A 19,682-nucleotide genomic window follows, 5' to 3' on the forward strand; every position below is an offset into this window, starting at 1 on the left:
GAGGGGAGTGTGGGTGAGTCTGGGCCCTGCTATTGTGACCAATAAAATGTAATACACGCTACTCTGTGGGCAACTGGAATTAAATGAATACTTGTAGCCTATTGTTTTAAGCATAAATAATACTTGTTTTTGTTATTTCTTGAGCTAAACAGGGAGATTGAAGCTATTCCATGCTTGGTCCTTGTGAAGTAGATAAGTAGACTATCAGTGCACAGTTTAAAAAAGTCCATTATGCAGGGGGATTTCTGATAATCTAATCATCTGGAGTCATATTTTTTCCATTTGGTTATAACCATTCAGCAATCTCATGGTTTGCCTCTGAAGTGAATAGAAGTTTTAAACAAATTCAACAGTTTCCTACCTCTGGGGCCATGTACCAGTTTTGTTCCTATTACTCCACCAATTTTTTTGCGGTCAAACACTCCTTCTGCTGAAACTCCAAAATCGGCAATCTTTACGTGTCCTTCACAGGTAAGCAGGATGTTTTCAGGCTTCAGGTCACTGCAAGAGAGAGAATGAATTAATTTTGTAGCAATTAGTAAATGATAAACTACAGCCCTTCTATCATAGTGTCATATCCTCTTTAGCCCCATAACTAACTGCTCAGTCACCATCTCATGTACTCACAATTATTATTCTTCCATAGCCTTTTAGTGTGTTTCCAGTCTATAATTCCTGTCTTACACAATGCTACATCCTACCTTTCCTCATTTTATACCTATTCAGCCCCACTTTCCTTGCCTCATACCCACTAATTCCCCTTCTCCTTCCCTAATTGTGCAGTACCCCTTCACTTACTTCATATACCCACTCTCATTGTGCCTTTTTGCTTCCCAAAAACCCTTTCCTCTAAACTCAGCATCTTCCATCCCCTAAATTCACCATATGAAGTGAGAATCATTGCCAATCTGCATGTATTGAACTCCTTGGTAGAAGTACCAGTAATCTGTGGGCGCACCTACAAATTTAATTTGACCCTCCATATTGTCCTTTCTTCATTCTGATTCCAGCCCACACAAGACAGCTGCCCACCTCCAAGGATGATAGCCATAGGAATATAGGGCCAAAAAGGGTAGTTTTCAACTAGAAAAATGGCAAAACATTAAATCTGCATCATTACCTTAAATATTGACTGAACAATATAAAATATGCACAAGAAATCCAAGCGTATACTTACCGATGGATGATGCCTAGAGAATGGAGATACTGAAGTCCACAAATCAGTTCTGCTGAGTAAAAGCTTAAAAACAAAAACAAATGCATATTAATAAATGCTCATATTGGGGCAAATTCACTAAGATTCGTAGTTGCGCCAGGCGTAACTTCACCGCACTACATCTAATTAGAAAGAAAATGTGCCTATGTGCCTCTCCCAACATCAAATAAAATTTTTATTTTCCCGACACATGTGCCCACTGTATAGTTAAGTTGCCATGAGTTAGGAAATGTAGGGGGGAAGAAGGGGAGCCCCAAAATTTTTTCGATCTTATAGAAAAAATGCCAGCGTTTTTTGGGACTTAGAAAAAATTCTAACTTTTTTGAAGAAATCCCTATCTACTCTATTGCGCTTCGCCTGATCTGAGGTGGCGAAGGAAGTCTAGCGTAAAAGGTAGTGGTCAGAACAATGCGCGCCTTAGTGAATTTGCGTAGTTACGTCCATTGCGTAAATTCGCCAGGCGTAAGGGTGCGAAGTTACACTAGCGAAGTTACACCAGCATCTGTTAGTGAATTTGTGAAGTAACGAAAATGGCCAACGCTAGCGAATTGACGCTAGCGTGAGGCGCTTCGGCGCATAGTGAATTTGCCCCATTGTATCCTTACTATAAAATGCTAATTTTACACTACATCTAATTAGAAAGAAAGTGTGCCTATGTGCCTCTCCCAGCCTGCCCCTCATGACTACAGCACTGTCAATCTAGTAAACACATGCACCTCTTTCTTTGCACTTTGCACCCTGCTCTGCACTGTAAATGAGGCCCAGTGTCTGATAAATGTTTCATACCTCACTGTGTCTTAACTATACATTCCTTAAGTCCACTGAATTCTCATGCATGTGTCACTTATACAACATTGTATGCCCTTTATTTCTCAGTTTTATTTATCAACTACAATTCTGGATATGGTGCATCCCCATGCGGCTTACATGCTGTATTCCTAACTCCGTTTATCTGATGCCTTTTGACTTTCACATTGTTATATATCTGTAGCATCAATTCTTTTTGATGCTGTCACTAGGACAGTTACTTACATGATGTGTCTTTTTTTCAGCTGATGCTTGATGGACAACAGATTCCTGAGATTGCCTCCCCCTGCATACTCCATGACGAGGAAGGCGTATTGCTGAGTGCAGGGATAAAAGGGAAGAGAGTGAATCACATGAACAAGAAGCACAAAACTAGCAAGTATAATGCAGGCATGTTCCAATTATGTACTAATCAGGAAATATGGCTTATTAGTCTTATAGTGAACATAGACTCGTGTGAATGTGGAGTGAATGTAATAAAAGGAGCTAGAGCAAATGGATATAAAATTGCAGCAAACGAATAGGCCTCTTACATGGCTTTTGTTACCCATATAATCTAATGATATTTATATCCACCTTGTCTTAACTAAAGTCTCTGTTTTGACTTAAAGCTGCAGTTTCAAAGGCTTCTCTAATAACACTAAACTGTTGTTCACTTTCCCATGTACAGCAGCCAAATACAGATGAATCCCTAGAGCGTAAAAACTGTACCAATATGGTGGAGGCTGAAACGGGATATAAATGGAAACTTTTAGGAACTGCGTTAGAGAGCTTTAGGGATAGGTAACTAGTGAAACAAACTGTATGGCAGCATTGAAAGTAACATACTTTGGTTTGGAAGGCAGCATAGCCATGGCACAAGAATGGACTGCCGGAAGTAACTTTCAGGATTCTGGCCTCCTTCTTGATCATGCCCTTCAGATCTTCTCTGCGTGTCTTCCTGATGACTTTTACAGCCACTTGTTCTTTCTTCGTTGGTAATGAAGCCAAAAACACCTAAAAATACAAAATAATAAAAATACAAGGTTAATTAAATTAATTAATTAAAGGTACTGGGCCTTACTGGTCAAAGTCTAATGACATATGGCCATCATGGCAGCACTAAAGTGGGCTGGAATTACATTTGCTGTAGTTGCAACTTGCAGCTATTTGTGAGCTTGTTCTGGGTTTTATGCACAAAATCCAAAACCATCCCTATATACTTGGTAGTGCTGAGCAACAGATGCCTATGGAATTACTCTCATTACACCCTGCTGCAAATTTTCACCTAGCACTGTAGAGAGGATAGGATGAAATAGGGAAGCAAAACGCTGACATATCAAATAAACCGCTCACCCGGAGAAGTAAATAAATGTATTTATATAAAATTCTTTCAAAGATGTCTACTGCTGTGACTGAATATCATTTGGCAGAAGAAGCTTGAATTATTGGTTATGTGATTGTTCCCATAAGCAATTAACTTTGCAACTTCCCTGCAGAGCATGTCCATAAAGACAAATGTGTTTGTACAAAAATAAGTAGGTTTGCTGTACAATAATAATCTAATGCTAATAACCCCAGCACTTCATGGACAGATATAAATACTTATATAGTCAATTTAAGGCACTGAATCTATAAATCATATGAGCTTTTATTTCAGCAACCAATTTTGGGAGTTTTAATCTTGAAAGCAAGTAAATTCCAAGTAACAGTAGACCCTGTATTAAACGTATAATGAAGCAATAGAATTCTCAATGAATCAGATGAAAGTGAGTGTAGGACTGGCCAGACCAAGGATGACTTTGACATAGTTGGCCAACTTAAAGGGATTGTTCACCTTTTTAATTAACTTTAAGTATGATGTAGAGAGTGATATTCTGAGACAATTTGTAATTTTCATTTTTTTTATTATTTGTGGTTTTTGAGTTATTTAGCTTTTTATTCAGCAGCTCTTCAGTTTGCAATTTCAGCAATCTGGTCTATAGGGTCCAAATTACCCTGGCAAACATGCAGAGCATGCCCATAACGACAAATGCGCTTGTACAAAAATAAGCAGGTTTTAAATAAGAGACTGAAATTAGATGGAGTGAGTGACCCCCATTTGAAAGCTGCAAATAGTTAAAAAAGAAGGCAAATAATTAAAAACTATAAAAAATAATTTATTAAGGCCACATGAAAAGTTGCTTAGAATTAGCCATTCTATAACATATTAAAATGTAACTTAAAGGTTAACCACCGCTTTACATATATTGCAATATATGGACAAAATGTCTCAGTTGTCCTTAATATATTTATAATATGTTGAGTGCAGAGGACCTCTTGTATTTGTCTGTATGAACTTTGTGGTCAATGCGTCATTGCACCCCTTCTTAATGGTTTAAAAATTTGTTTTTCTCTTCCTGTTTGGAAGTGTTAGAGGAGAACAGAGAACAGACGATATAAGAAGGGTAAGGAGTAACAAGCTGGCCTGATGAGCTTTCCACAATCCCAAATTCCATCTCATACTCTCTAGGGAGCACATAACTTACTTTGCCAAATGAGCCTCGGCCGAGACTCCAGTGGAACGCATAGTTGGTTATAATGTGTTCTGGCAAGCGTTCAGCTTCACTACTCTGTAGCTTCTGGCTGCTTCTTTCTTCTGAAAAAAAATAAATCTTGTTAGTAGTCCATTCCCCAAATAATCACCAGTACCACAAGCAACTGTGATGTTCCATTCTATGGTTGGATTACATGCCCAGTTTTTCTTCACTCTACACTATACAGTTTAACTGTCAGTGAGGCTCATTTATAAACAGTAGGCAAATTTGCACCTGGGCAGTAACCCATGGCAACCGATCAAATGATTGCTTTCAGTGCTCAACCTGCAACTGTTTTAAAAAAGCTAATCACAGATTGGTTGCTATGGGTTACTGCCCAGGTGCAAATTTGCCCACTGTTTATAAATGAGCCCCACTGTGTTGCCAGACTAATGGCATCTGCTACTTTTCTGGATACAGCACAGACTATTGGGTTGAACCAGCATATGGACCATTACAACACAGCATCCATTTAAGTCAATAAAGAAATATTGTTAATTCTTTCAATTCCGCAAATAAACACCAGTCCCACAAGTAATTCCTTTCTATAGTTGGTTTACATGCCCAGTTTTTTTACACTCTTATTTATACAGTTTAACTGTCACTGTGTTGCCAGACTAATGGTACTTGATACTTTTCTGGATACAGCACCTGTTGCATCGAAACTTAATTTTTGTGATATTTCCACAAGAATATCTGGCCTTTAGTCTGTATTGTAAACAGGGCTCTTGTCATATTTGGAAACCCAATACAAATCAACTTATTGATAACTGAGCTACAATAGTCTTGTGTTATGAAATATTAATAGTTAAATCTGAAATGTCATTCTATTTATTTAGAAACAGTTTCCTTACCTTCTACAGTGGCACTGTCATCACTGCTCCTTGATCTCTTTCTGCTGCTTTCTGTATTCTCATGATGGTCATTTGCAGCAATACTGATGTTATCCTCAAGTTTGATCTTCTTCGTCATCATTTCTTCATCTGTAGTCTTCTGTTCTTCTCTTCGTCTTTTCTTGGATACAGACACCATGCTTGCAGTAGAGAATATGCTTAAAAGCACTTTCCTCTACGCAGCAAGGGGTATTCAAAGAAAGCACAAGAAATCTCTCTGAAAGGCAAAATCTCACGAAAATCGCACTAAAATCTCACGAAAATTGCAAGAGCAACAAAATGCACTGCGTCTCTCATAAGAAAATCAACCGCTCTGAGTTGACCAGTAGTGGTAGCACCCAACTGTTACTTTTCTGCCATTCACAAGATGGCAGCTTTCTGTGTGTATACAAGGCGGCCATGACACCACAGCAGCCCAGACCAATATCAGTAGCAGAAATAAAGTATGTGATAGGAAATATGGGTTTGAATTTCAGGAGCAAAAGTAATAACAAATCCATCCACATATTGTACAACTTCCCTATGCCAGATATGCAAAATTGCTTTATTTCCAATGCACTGTATTCTGCAACATAGAGATCTATAAGATAACAAGAGTGCATAGATACAACACCGAGAGATCTAAAAGATAAGATACATTTGGCCATTTAAAAATCTCTATTTGATGGACAAGGTTGTCTCACCCTGTACTGGTAGATAGTTATTAGTTACACTTTTTTAAAGGCATAATATTTGCTCCATAACAATTGCAAATAAACTGTTGCTAAAATGTCCTGCACACAGTCTGGTTATACTATGTCTTCTCTGCATTAACTGCATTGCAGAAAAAAAACAGTGGTCCCTGTATAGGTAATTTTCTGGGATAAAGGCTTTGACATAAGAAATAGACCTAGACCTTCCCTGTGACAGGGTTCAGGGGCTTCATCACTGAGCCTCTTTTGTAGTGTTACAGGGATTTGAATGGTGTACTTTCTCAGCACTTTCCTTCACTGAGGAAGGGACAGGTGTTCCCGAAACGTTGGATTGCAACTGCAGTGTTTGGTAGCACCATGGAATAAATTGGGATCACCCCTATTGCAGCATACTAAGGTATTGGCGTTTTTTTGTATTTGGATTAATTGCTGGCGTTTGGCTAGGCCAGTGCCAAAGCCTTTTACCCCTTAAACTGAACTTTTGTGTACTTTCTCAGCATACACTTGTAATGCATCCAATATGTATTTGAGGCATCCACCAGGGGAGTACACCTTATGTTTGCATATGTCACCAGCTGTATAAAAGTGACGGAATGGTGACACACGTGCAAGCTGGAAGGGGACCCTTTCTACATCACTCAGAGAAGGTAGAATTTGACAGTAAAAAATAAAACACAACTGTATAGTGTTCATGATTATGATATACATGGGAGTGGGTAATGTACATGCATTGAAGTTTAACACTCAGGCTCCATACGCATACGAGTGGGACACACAGGTCTGGGTCAATATTTTGCCCCCATATTTGGGTTTACTAGTAGGTGCAGAGCTGTGGAGTCAGTACATAAATCCTTCTACTCCTCATTTTTGTTGTGCCTCTGACTCCTCAATTTTTAAAGGAAAAGTAACACTGAAACTGTATCAAATTAATTAAAATATAATATACTGTTAGCATGCGCTGATAAAACTGGTGTGGTTTGCTTCAGAAAGACTACTATAGTTTATATAAACAAGCTGCTGTGTAGCCTTGGGGGCAGCCATTTAAGCTGCTGGAAAAAGGAGAAAAGGCACAGATGACATAGCACAAAGCTCAAACATATAAACCACATAATTATAAAACAAATCAAAGTTAGACTTCATAAAACAAAAACACTTGGAAAACCTGTATAATAGCTGTTAAATAGAATCCAATATGAACTAAATCATTGTTCTTAGAAACAGAATTGCTTCATGCCATAACCTCCTTCACAGAAGCTCTGAATGATTTGATTTGATTTAATCTGATTTGATTATCTTCAGAGCTTGTATTTAAAGTTATTTGGAGTCGGAGTCGGTACATCTTTGGCGACTGACTCCAGATACCCAAAATTGCTTTTGACTCTGGCTCCACAGCTTCGGCAACATCTCAAGAGCTATACACACCAATTGCGATGTGGGTGCTTAACCCATTTATTCAGCCATTCACCATATCAACATTTTGGGGGGTTCTCCACCTCCCTTCATCAGGGATTTGCTATATGTTTTCACATGCAAGGGTACAAGACAGAACAGAAAACTAGGCCCAAACTCCACTTTAAAACATATTGCTCTATTTCAACAATACCATTACAGAGATGCACTAATGTGTTTAAGAAACTAGGAATACTGCATTATTTTTATTCTGGAGCACTGAAGCCCTTTTTGTCCTTACAGTGTGTTCCACAGCTTTGTATATACAGGGCCTACTTCTTATAATAAATACTTATATTGTACTAAACACAAGTCCTCTTGGAGGGTTGCATTAATCCTAGTACTTTAAAACTGGGACCATGTGAAACAAGAAGAGTTTTCTATCATTAGTAAAAGGAAATTTATGCAGACACATTGCGTTGTTTTTCTCTGTTTCTCATTCCTTGGGCTATACTGAAGCCCCTCACACTAATGTTCAGACCCCTGTATGGTAACTTTGTGGTTTGGCTCTGTTTGCCACCTGTCCATTCTTTAGGGGGCAGACTGGTTCAAAAATATCCTGCCTGGATTTTAAAATGTAAAATCTTGCTAAGTGGTGTGGGTTTCAACGTCATTGCCACACCCCAACATCACTAGACACTTTCTCAATGTCACCAGGCATGCCCTGATGTCACCACCCGGCTCTCTGACATCACAGAACGTCCCCTCTGATGTCAACCAGCCCGCCCATTTGCTCGGTTTTAATAACGAAAAAAAACCGAACAGCTCCCACACTTTAAGTTATTTTATTGTGGATTAAACATCTAACATATCTAAGTATGGTTATCTGTACTTTTCTATATCTCGACGCAACACAGACTATTGGGGTTAAACCAACATTATTAACCACTATTTGACAGCATCCATTTGAGTCACTTAACACCTGTCATCATTGAACTTTAATTTTTGTGGCACCTCTAAAACATGTCCTAGTTTGTAAGGGACACCAAATCTCTAGGAGGATATCTGGCCCTTAGTCTGTAAAATTAACAGAGCCTCTTCCCATAATCAGGCAACCCTATACAGATTCAATTTATCTCACAAGAAATGTCCTCTTCTTATCTTCATCATTTTGTTCATCTTGCTGTTCAGACAAGGTGTTAATGTAGGAGAGATGCCTTTTATGTATAGAAGAATGCTGAAGTAGGGATATGAACGAGATCCCAACTTCTGTGGCCATAAGTAGGTGTGATAACCCAATGCAGGGTGTAGCTAGGGTTGCCACCTTTTCTGGAAAAAATACCGGCCTTCCTATATATTTATCTTTTTCCCTATAAGAACATTAGGAATCAACCATCATTATTACCGGCAAGGCCTGTAAAATACCAGGCAGGTGGCAACCCTAGGTGTAGAAGATCTAGAAGAATCACACCAGATGCCAGAGTGCAGCGGCAGAACTCAGCTTTATTCATGGTTGTTCTCTCCACACACCCTGCTCTCCTCTTCACCTCCCCTTCCTATGTAATTAATCCACCCTGTGCTAGGCTGCTAATGCCATATTAAAATTTCATATTCTTACAGGAACGGATGGAACAACAACATTACAGTAGGTTACTGCAGGTGGAAGGGGGGGAATAGACTTGGCAACCAACCACATCTTTCATCTCAAGCTCCCAGCTTTGTATTGGGGCTCTTTGGGCCTATTTACACCACCAGGGCGCTATTTTGCCTCTTTATCTGTTCTTGTATGACACAATAATACGGTCCCATTGTGTGTGTATAAGCTCAGCAGCAGACACATTAGCACGTCCTACCTTTTCCATATTTTTATTTTCCGCAACTCTCCTTTCGGGGTGAGACATGGGACTCGAGTTCATATGCATTGTACTTGACGCGTTTCTTAAAAATAACATATTTTTTACTATTCCCCAATTTACTTTAGATGATCACAACCAATATCAATTTCCCAGATTGGATTAGTATTGTACATTCTCTTGGAAGTTCTGTGTTTCAGTGGTACAGTACATGTCAAGTGTACAGATCTGGCTTATGGTGCATGATGTGGTACAGTCTGCCTTTAGTCGTGGGTTAAATTGCAAGGGTAGATACACACTGTACTCAGCACACTATATGCTTTTGTTGCTCAATTCTTTACATTTGGTGGCATATGAACATAATCAAGTTTTCCCAGTGTGTACAACAGAAAATCATAGTAAGCAAAATAAGCACAGAACAAGTACAGTTTATATTTATTTATTTATGTGGAGCATAGGGCAGGGGCGCTTCTATAATGAGGCGGCCTGAGAATCTTGCCTCAGACGGGAAAACTTGGGTCAACACAAAAGAAAATAAAAAAGTGCTTGTCCGATACCAATGTTTGCAAATATGCGCCTTCACTGGTCTCCTGCCGCCCTCACTTGTCCGGATCGCTTGTTTGGCTGCTTGGAAGAGAAGATTGAGCCAATTGGAGAGCTGTTTGGCATATCTGTGTGTGTACCTGCGCAGCTCTCCGCTGCTTACGTCATCTGCTCCCGCCGCTCCGCACAGCAATCGCATGAATTCTTGGCCAGGGCATTGGTGATCTTCAGTCACACTGAAATCTTTCTCCTGGTGGCAGGGGTTATTTAGCAGCGACCAAATCTTCAGAATAAATCTTTTAGAGATACTGGTTGGGGAATAATTGTATACTTGCTACCTGTTATTTCTATAGTGTGTCAAAAGCCAAATAAGTATAAAAGTAATCACTTGCCCATATATTGTGTCGAAATACAAATGCAACAAGTACTACTAATGTTTTGTATATTACCAAAATAAAATGCTGGCTTTTTTATTTAACAAATGAATTAATAAATAATAGTAGCTTAAGTTTAAAAACACACGTCCTCAGGTCCATCCATGAAGTTCAGCCTTTTTGGGTAGGACTACACGGACATTTTTGGTGCGATCCGACTTGCTGCAACAAAACGCCGGCGTCAAATCGCATGCAACGGAAATAGAAAGAATAAAACTAATGTCTGCTCTCAAATTAATCTGAGATTTGGACTTTGTTGAGGCACTAGCCAGATTGTGTTTCAGAAGACATTCCAAAAAAAAAACACCACTGTCTACAGTGCAGGCAAATCAAGCTTGTTCTTGCATATACCAATACAATTTAAATCTATGCTGTTCAATCAGTGGCACCAGGTTTATTTAACTCTCCTAATCAATTGCGTGTACAGAATACAAGTCTAGAGGAATACACAGAATGTTTGCCAAACCATAGCAGCACCTGCAGCCCATGCAACTGGCCAAAATAACAAGCAGTAAATCACTTCTGCATTTTCCACCATCCGCTTTCAGTTAGATCTATTCTGCTTTAAGGCAGCGCTGAAAGGATCTTCTTGTGTTGGGCAAATCTTAACACGTTACACAGTGGGATATCATTAGTTCCTCTTGCAAAGTGTTTTACATCACAATACTGGAATTACTATGTGTTGAAATGAAATCTGTTTCAAGCTTTGCTAAGAGTGATTATTAGGAATTAGCACTTAAACACAGGCTGCTCCTAAACTCACACAGCGTTAATGGCAGTAATAATGTATTGATGTTATTGTGAGCACAGCACGAGGCATAGATATATGGGCAAACAGAGAGAAATCAGCAAATCTAGGCCCAGACTGGAACTTTGGAGTGTTTGTGAATAGTGGTTCAAAAGGGAGGAAAACAAAAAGTGTTTCCATGTCTTGCCATGTCACTGGTTTACTAGTTTTCATATTTTGATTCAGTTGGGCTCTATAATATATACAGTGTGCAGGAAGCCTAACCATGTTGTAAAATACATGTTATGGGCTTCCCATTTATGTAACATGAGATGTCACAGACAGTCACGATTTATTGGGCTGCCGGTGGGGGGGGGGGTACTGATTGGGTCTATGTGTACTTGAAATGCCAGGGTCTATTTTGAATCCCAGTCTGTATGTGTTGGAATGCTAGAGATGACAAGGTGCAGAATGCGGCACTAACAAGCACAATGGATCCCTGTACTTCCCAGACTTCTGCACTGAAATCTCGCAAACAGATTTTTTTTTATATTTAATTTTGAAATCTGACATGGGGCTAGACATATTATCAGTTTCCCAGCTGCCCCCAGTCATGTGACTTGTGCTCTGATAAACTTCAGACACTCTTTAGGCCTCAAGGCACACGGGCAGATTCGGGGAGATTTAGTTTGCCTGGCGACTAATCGCCAATCTCCCAGAACTGCCTTCGCCGTGCCTGCCGCCTGCTATAATGACAAAACACTAGCGCAATGCACTCGGCGTTTCCATTTCCGAAGTCGCCCGAAGTTTCCTCGTGAGCAATCTGCCCGTGTGCTAGCTCCCTTACTGCAAGCTGGAGTGATATCACCCCCAGCAGACTAACAAGCGAACAATGGGAAGTTAACCAGATAACAGCTCCCTAACACAAGATAACAGCTCCCTGGTAGATCTAAGAACAACACTCAATTAGTAAAAATCCAGGTCCCACTGAGACCACACATCAGTTACATTGAGTAGGAGAAACAACAGCAGTTCCATCCTGGCTCTTTCTGAAAGCACATGACCAGGCAAAATGACCTGAGATGGCTGCCTACACACCGATATTACAACTAAAAAAAATACACTTGTTGGATTTAGGAATGAAATTTTATTATGGTAAAGTGAATTATATGCAGTGTAATTTAAATAAAAACTACACCATAAAACAATGACAGAATCCCTTTAATGCCTGTCCTGTATGACTTAATACTTTGATATAAAATGAAATTTGTTTCATGTTCCAGCTTGGGAGGCACTTAAGCATCCCACTTTGCTCCCTACCCTTCTCTTTACCCGTAGCTCCCTAATCTTGGATCTATTTAGGTGTCAGCATTATGGCATATTTTAGTGTACTCTGGCTGCTGAGAAGCTGATTTGGGAGCATCAGAAATCATCACAATGTTACAGGAAAATGAGTGTTATATCTGTCACAGAAACAGACGCTGGAACACAATGATGCATGAAACTGAATGACTAATCAGCCTTGTAACATGAAATGTAGTTAGTGCCTAAGCTCAAAGGCCAAAATTAAAAAACAGCTTTTTCTAGCCTAATCTTTTTTAAAGGGGGGGGGGGTTAACCTTTGAATTAACATTTAGTATGATGTAGAGAGTAATATTGAGGCAATTTGCAACTGGTTTTCAATTTTATTATTTGTGGTTTTTAAAGTTATTTAGCTCTTTTTATTCAGCAGCTCTGAAATTTCAGTCTGACTGCTCGATTTCAAAATACTAGGCAAATATGCATTGATTTAAATAAGAGACTAGAACATGAATAGGAGAAGGCCTGAATAAAGAGGTCGCTAGTAATGAAATTGTAGCCTTTAATAAGATAATTGTAGCCTTACAGATCATTTGTTTGCTTTAGATGGGGCATCCTGACTCCTATTTGAAGCCTAGAAAAAGTCGCACTAATAATTTAAATAAAACTACTTAAAAAAAATCGGAAGACCAATTTACTTAAACAGTGAACCACCGCTTTTAGCTTTATTTCTCCTTTAGCACAGTCACTACTTATTATATCTATTATATATCTATAAGAAGCCTGGGGAATATGCAACTAGAATTTCCCCTCTCTTGCCACTTACATTTTTTAATCCAACTATAGATCGTAAGAGTGCTTTTTGATTGTCAAGCCATCTAGTATAGATTGCCCAAGAGCCATGAACCCCCAGGCTTGGGCACACCTGGTCCTCATCAGTCCCTCCGGAGCACTTTGGGAGGGGAGTGTGGGTGAGTCTGGGCCCTGCTATTGTGACCAATAAAATGTAATACACGCTACTCTGTGGGCAACTGAAATTAAATGAATACTTGTAGCCTATTGTTTTAAGCATAAATAATACTTGTTTTTGTTATTTCTTGAGCTAAACAGGGAGATTGAAGCTATTCCATGCTTGGTCCTTGTGAAGTAGATAAGTAGACTATCAGTGCACAGTTTAAAAAAGTCCATTATGCAGGGGGATTTCTGATAATCTAATCATCTGGAGTCATATTTTTTCCATTTGGTTATAACCATTCAGCAATCTCATGGTTTGCCTCTGAAGTGAATAGAAGTTTTAAACAAATTAAACAGTTTCCTACCTCTGGGGCATGTACCAGTTTGTTCCTATTACTCCACCAATTTTTTTGCGGTCAAACACTCCTTCTGCTGAAACTCCAAAATCGGCAATCTTTACGTGTCCTTCACAGGTAAGCAGGATGTTTTCAGGCTTCAGGTCACTGCAAGAGAGAGAATGAATTAATTTTGTAGCAATTAGTAAATGATAAACTACAGCCCTTCTATCATAGTGTCATATCCTCTTTAGCCCCATAACAAACTGCTCAGTCACCATCTCATGTACTCACAATTATTATTCTTCCATAGCCTTTTAGTGTGTTTCCAATCTATAATTCCTGTCTTACACAATGCTACATCCTACCTTTCTCATTTTATACCTATTCAGCCCCACTTTCCTTGCCTCATACCCACTAATTCCCCTTCTCCTTCCCTAATTGTGCAGTACCCCTTCACTTACTTTCATATACCCACTCTCATTGTGCCTTTTTGCTTCCAAAAACCTTTCCTCTAAACTCAGCATCTTCCATCCCCTAAATTCACCATATGAAGTGAGAATCATTGCCAATCTGCATGTATTGAACTCCTTGGTAGAAGTACCAGTAATCTGTGGGCGCACCTACAAATTTATTTGACCCTCCATATTGTCCTTTCTTCATTCTGATTCCAGCCCACACAAGACAGCTGCCCACCTCCAAGGATGATAGCCATAGGAATATAGGGCCAAAAAGGGTAGTTTTCAACTAGAAAAATGGCAAAACATTAAATCTGCATCATTACCTTAAATATTGACTGAACAATATAAAATATGCACAAGAATCCAAGCGTATACTTACCGATGGATGATGCCTAGAGAATGGAGATACTGAAGTCCACAAATCAGTTCTGCTGAGTAAAAGCTTAAAAACAAAAACAAATGCATATTAATAAATGCTCATATTGGGGCAAATTCACTAAGATTCGTAGTTGCGCCAGGCGTAACTTCACCGCACTACATCTAATTAGAAAGAAAATGTGCCTATGTGCCTCTCCCAACATCAAATAAAATTTTTATTTCCCGACACATGTGCCCACTGTATAGTTAAGTTGCCATGAGTTAGGAAATGTAGGGGGGAAGAAGGGGAGCCCCAAAATTTTTTCGATCTTATAGAAAAAATGCCAGCGTTTTTTGGGACTTAGAAAAAATTCTAACTTTTTTGAAGAAATCCCTATCTACTCTATTGCGCTTCGCCTGATCTGAGGTGGCGAAGGAAGTCTAGCGTAAAAGGTAGCGGTCAGAACAATGCGCGCCTTAGTGAATTTGCGTAGTTACGTCCGTTGCGTAAATTCGCCAGGCGTAAGGGTGCGAAGTTACACTAGCGAAGTTACACCAGCATCTGTTAGTGAATTTGCGAAGTAACGAAAATGGCCAACGCTAGCGAATTGACGCTAGCGTGAGGCGCTTCGGCGCATAGTGAATTTGCCCCATTGTATCCTTACTATAAAATGCTAATTTTACACTACATCTAATTAGAAAGAAAATGTGCCTATGTGCCTCTCCCAACCTGCCCCTCATGACTACAGCACTGTCAATCTAGTAAACACATGCACCTCTTTCTTTGCACTTTGCACCCTGCTCTGCACTGTAAATGAGGCCCAGTGTCTGATAAATGTTTCATACCTCACTGTGTCTTAACTATACATTCCTTAAGTCCACTGAATTCTCATGCATGTGTCACTTATACAACATTGTATGCCCTTTATTTCTCAGTTTTATTTATCAACTACAATTCTGGATATGGTGCATCCCCATGCGGCTTACATGCTGTATTCCTAACTCCGTTTATCTGATGCCTTTTGACTTTCACATTGTTATATATCTGTAGCATCAATTCTTTTTGATGCTGTCACTAGGACAGTTACTTACATGATGTGTCTTTTTTTCAGCTGATGCTTGATGGACAACAGATTCCTGAGATTGCCTCCCCCTGCATACTCCATGACGAGGAAGGCGTATTGCTGAGTGCAGGGATAAAAGGGAAGAGAGTGAATCACATGAACAAGAAGCACAAAACTAGCAAGTATAATGCAGGCATGTTCCAATTATGTACTAATCAGGAAATATGGCTTATTAGTCTTATAGTGAACATAGACTCATGTGAATGTGGAGTGAATGTAATAAAAGGAGCTAGAGCAAATGGATATAAAATTGCAGCAAATGAATAGGCCTCTTACATGGCTTTTGTTACCCATATAATCTAATGATATTTATAGCCACCTTGTCTTAACTAAAGTCTCTGTTTTGACTTAAAGCTGCAGTTTCAAAGGCTTCTCTAATTACACTAAGCTGTTGTACACTTTCCTATGTACAGCAGCCAAATACAGATGAATCCTAGAGCGTAAAAACTGTACCAATATGGTGGAGGCTGAAACGGGATATAAATGGAAACTTTTAGGAACTGCGTTAGAGAGCTTTAGGGATACTAGTGAAACAAACTGTATGGCAGCATTGAAAGTAACATACTTTGGTTTGGAAGGCAGCATAGCCATGGCACAAGAATGGACTGCCGGAAGTAACTTTCAGGATTCTGGCCTCCTTCTTGATCATGCCCTTCAGATCTTCTCTGCGTGTCTTCCTGATGACTTTTACAGCCACTTGTTCTTTCTTCGTTGGTAATGAAGCCAAAAACACCTAAAAATACAAAATAATAAAAATACAAGGTTAATTAAATTAATTAATTAAAGGTACTGGGCCTTACTGGTCAAAGTCTAATGAATATGGCCATCATGGCAGCACTAAAGTGGGCTGGAATTACATTTGCTGTAGTTGCAACTTGCAGCTATTTGTGAGCTTGTTCTGGGTTTTATGTACAAAATCCAAAAACATCCCTATATATACTTGGTGTGCTGAGCAACAGATGCCTATGGAATTACTCTCATTACACCCTGCTGCAAATTTTCACCTAGCACTGTAGAGAGGATAGGATGAAATAGGGAAGCAAAACGCTGACATATCAAATAAACCGCCCACCCAGAAAGTAAATAAATGTATTTATATAAAATTCTTTCAAAGATGTCTACTGCTGTGACTGAATATCATTTGGCAGAAGAAGCTTGAATTATTGGTTATGTGATTGTTCCCATAAGCAATTAACTTTGCAACTTCCCTGCAGAGCATGTCCATAAAGACAAATGTGTTTGTACAAAAATAAGTAGGTTTGCTGTACAATAATAATCTAATGCTAATAACCCCAGCACTTCATGGACAGATATAAATACTTATATAGTCAATTTAAGGCACTGAATCTATAAATCATATGAGCTTTTATTTCAGCAACCAATTTTGGGAGTTTTAATCTTGAAAGCAAGTAAATTCCAAGTAACAGTAGACCCTGTATTAAACGTATAATGAAGCAATAGAATTCTCAATGAATCAGATGAAAGTGAGTGTAGGACTGGCCAGACCAAGGATGACTTTGACATAGTTGGCCAACTTAAAGGGATTGTTCACCTTTTTAATTAACTTTAAGTATGATGTAGAGAGTGATATTCTGAGACAATTTGTAATTTTCATTTTTTTTATATTTTGTGGTTTTTGAGTTATTTAGCTTTTTATTCAGCAGCTCTTCAGTTTGCAATTTCAGCAATCTGGTCTATAGGGTCCAAATTACCCTAGCAAACATGCAGAGCATGCCCATAACGACAAATGCGCTTGTACAAAAATAAGCAGGTTTTAAATAAGAGACTGAAATTAGATGGAGTGAGTGACCCCCATTTGAAAGCTGCAAATAGTTAAAAAAGAAGGCAAATAATTAAAAAACTATAAAAAATAATTTATTAAGGCCACATGAAAAGTTGCTTAGAATTAGCCATTCTATAACATATTAAAATGTAACGTAAAGGTTAACCACCGCTTTACATATATTGCAATATATGGACAAAATGTCTCAGTTGTCCTTAATATATTTATAATATGTTGAGTGCAGAGGACCTCTTGTATTTGTCTGTATGAACTTTGTGGTCAATGCGTCATTGCACCCCTTCTTAATGGTTTTAAAAATTTGTTTTCTCTTCCTGTTTGGAAGTGTTAGAGGAGAACAGAGAACAGACGATATAAGAAGGGTAAGGAGTAACAAGCTGGCCTGATGAGCTTTCCACAATCCCAAATTCCATCTCATACTCTCTAGGGAGCACATAACTTACTTTGCCAAATGAGCCTCGGCCGAGACTCCAGTGGAACGCATAGTTGGTTATAATGTGTTCTGGCAAGCGTTCAGCTTCACTACTCTGTAGCTTCTGGCTGCTTCTTTTCTCTGAAAAAAAATAAATCTTGTTAGTAGTCCATTCCCCAAATAATCACCAGTACCACAAGCAACTGTGATGTTCCATTCTATGGTTTGGATTACATGCCCAGTTTTTCTTCACTCTACACTATACAGTTTAACTGTCAGTGAGGCTCATTTATAAACAGTAGGCAAATTTGCACCTGGGCAGTAACCCATGGCAACCGATCAAATGATTGCTTTTCAGTGCTCAACCTGCAACTGTTTTAAAAAAGCTAATCACAGATTGGTTGCTATGGGTTACTGCCCAGGTGCAAATTTGCCCACTGTTTATAAATGAGCCCCACTGTGTTGCCAGACTAATGGCATCTGCTACTTTTCTGGATACAGCACAGACTATTGGGTTGAACCCAGCATATGGACCATTACAACACAGCATCCATTTAAGTCAATAAAGAAATATTGTTAATTCTTTCAATTCCGCAAATAAACACCAGTCCCACAAGTAATTCCTTTCTATAGTTGGTTTACATGCCCAGTTTTTTACACTCTTATTTATACAGTTTAACTGTCACTGTGTTGCCAGACTAATGGTACTTGATACTTTTCTGGATACAGCACCTGTTGCATCGAAACTTAATTTTTGTGATATTTCCACAAGAATATCTGGCCTTTAGTCTGTATTGTAAACAGGGCTCTTGTCATATTTGGAAACCCAATACAAATCAACTTATTGATAACTGAGCTACAATAGTCTTGTGTTATGAAATATTAATAGTTAAATCTGAAATGTCATTCTATTTATTTAGAAACAGTTCCTTACCTTCTACAGTGGCACTGTCATCACTGCTCCTTGATCTCTTTCTGCTGCTTTCTGTATTCTCATGATGGTCATTTGCAGCAATACTGATGTTATCCTCAAGTTTGATCTTCTTCGTCATCATTTCTTCATCTGTAGTCTTCTGTTCTTCTCTTCGTCTTTTCTTGGATACAGACACCATGCTTGCAGTAGAGAATATGCTTAAAAGCACTTTCCTTACGCAGCAAGGGGTATTCAAAGAAAGCACAAGAAATCTCTCTGAAAGGCAAAATCTCACGAAAATCGCACTAAAATCTCACGAAAATTGCAAGAGCAACAAAATGCACTGCGTCTCTCATAAGAAATCAACCGCTCTGAGTTGACCAGTAGTGGTAGCACCCAACTGTTACTTTTCTGCCATTCACAAGATGGCAGCTTTCTGTGTGTATACAAGGCGGCCATGACACCACAGCAGCCCAGACCAATATCAGTAGCAGAAATAAAGTATGTGATAGGAAATATGGGTTTGAATTTCAGGAGCAAAAGTAATAACAATCCATCCACATATTGTACAACTTCCCTATGCCAGATATGCAAAATTGCTTTATTTCCAATGCACTGTATTCTGCAACATAGAGATCTATAAGATAACAAGAGTGCATAGATACAACACCGAGAGATCTAAAAGATAAGATACATTTGGCCATTTAAAAATCTCTATTTGATGGACAAGGTTGTCTCACCCTGTACTGGTAGATAGTTATTAGTTACACTTTTTTAAAGGCATAATATTTGCTCCATAACAATTGCAAATAAACTGTTGCTAAAATGTCCTGCACACAGTCTGGTTATACTATGTCTTCTCTGCATTAACTGCATTGCAGAAAAAAACAGTGGTCCCTGTATAGGTAATTTTCTGG

At 38.9% G+C, this 19,682-nt stretch overlaps 3 protein-coding genes across 3 annotated transcripts; all 3 read right to left on the reverse strand.

Annotated features, from left to right (window-relative positions):
• Nucleotides 1-305: 305 nt before the first annotated feature.
• Nucleotides 306-2,687, reverse strand: LOC121400564 (cAMP-dependent protein kinase, catalytic subunit-like). Its single transcript, XM_041583915.1, has 3 exons — nucleotides 2,249-2,687; nucleotides 1,178-1,240; nucleotides 306-501 (listed from the first exon to the last, which is right to left on the reverse strand). Exons 1-3 carry the CDS (start codon nucleotides 2,320-2,322, stop codon nucleotides 306-308), a joined length of 333 nt encoding a protein of 110 aa, XP_041439849.1. The 5' UTR covers nucleotides 2,323-2,687.
• On the reverse strand, nucleotides 2,606-7,012 carry LOC121400575 (protein kinase C epsilon type-like). The gene is made up of 3 exons (XM_041583922.1): nucleotides 5,433-7,012; nucleotides 4,531-4,640; nucleotides 2,606-3,019 (listed from the first exon to the last, which is right to left on the reverse strand). Exons 1-3 carry the CDS (start codon nucleotides 5,608-5,610, stop codon nucleotides 2,606-2,608), a joined length of 702 nt encoding a protein of 233 aa, XP_041439856.1. The 5' UTR covers nucleotides 5,611-7,012.
• A 1,672-nt stretch (nucleotides 7,013-8,684) lies between these two features.
• On the reverse strand, nucleotides 8,685-16,060 carry LOC121400576 (ribosomal protein S6 kinase 2 beta-like). The gene is made up of 5 exons (XM_041583927.1): nucleotides 15,608-16,060; nucleotides 14,538-14,600; nucleotides 13,728-13,865; nucleotides 10,089-10,256; nucleotides 8,685-8,769 (listed from the first exon to the last, which is right to left on the reverse strand). Exons 1-5 carry the CDS (start codon nucleotides 15,679-15,681, stop codon nucleotides 8,685-8,687), a joined length of 528 nt encoding a protein of 175 aa, XP_041439861.1. The 5' UTR covers nucleotides 15,682-16,060.
• Between the last annotated feature and the right edge of the window lie 3,622 nt (nucleotides 16,061-19,682).

This window comes from Xenopus laevis, chromosome 1L (assembly GCF_017654675.1).
Source record: "Xenopus laevis strain J_2021 chromosome 1L, Xenopus_laevis_v10.1, whole genome shotgun sequence".
Classification (NCBI taxonomy): Eukaryota; Metazoa; Chordata; class Amphibia; order Anura; family Pipidae; genus Xenopus; species Xenopus laevis.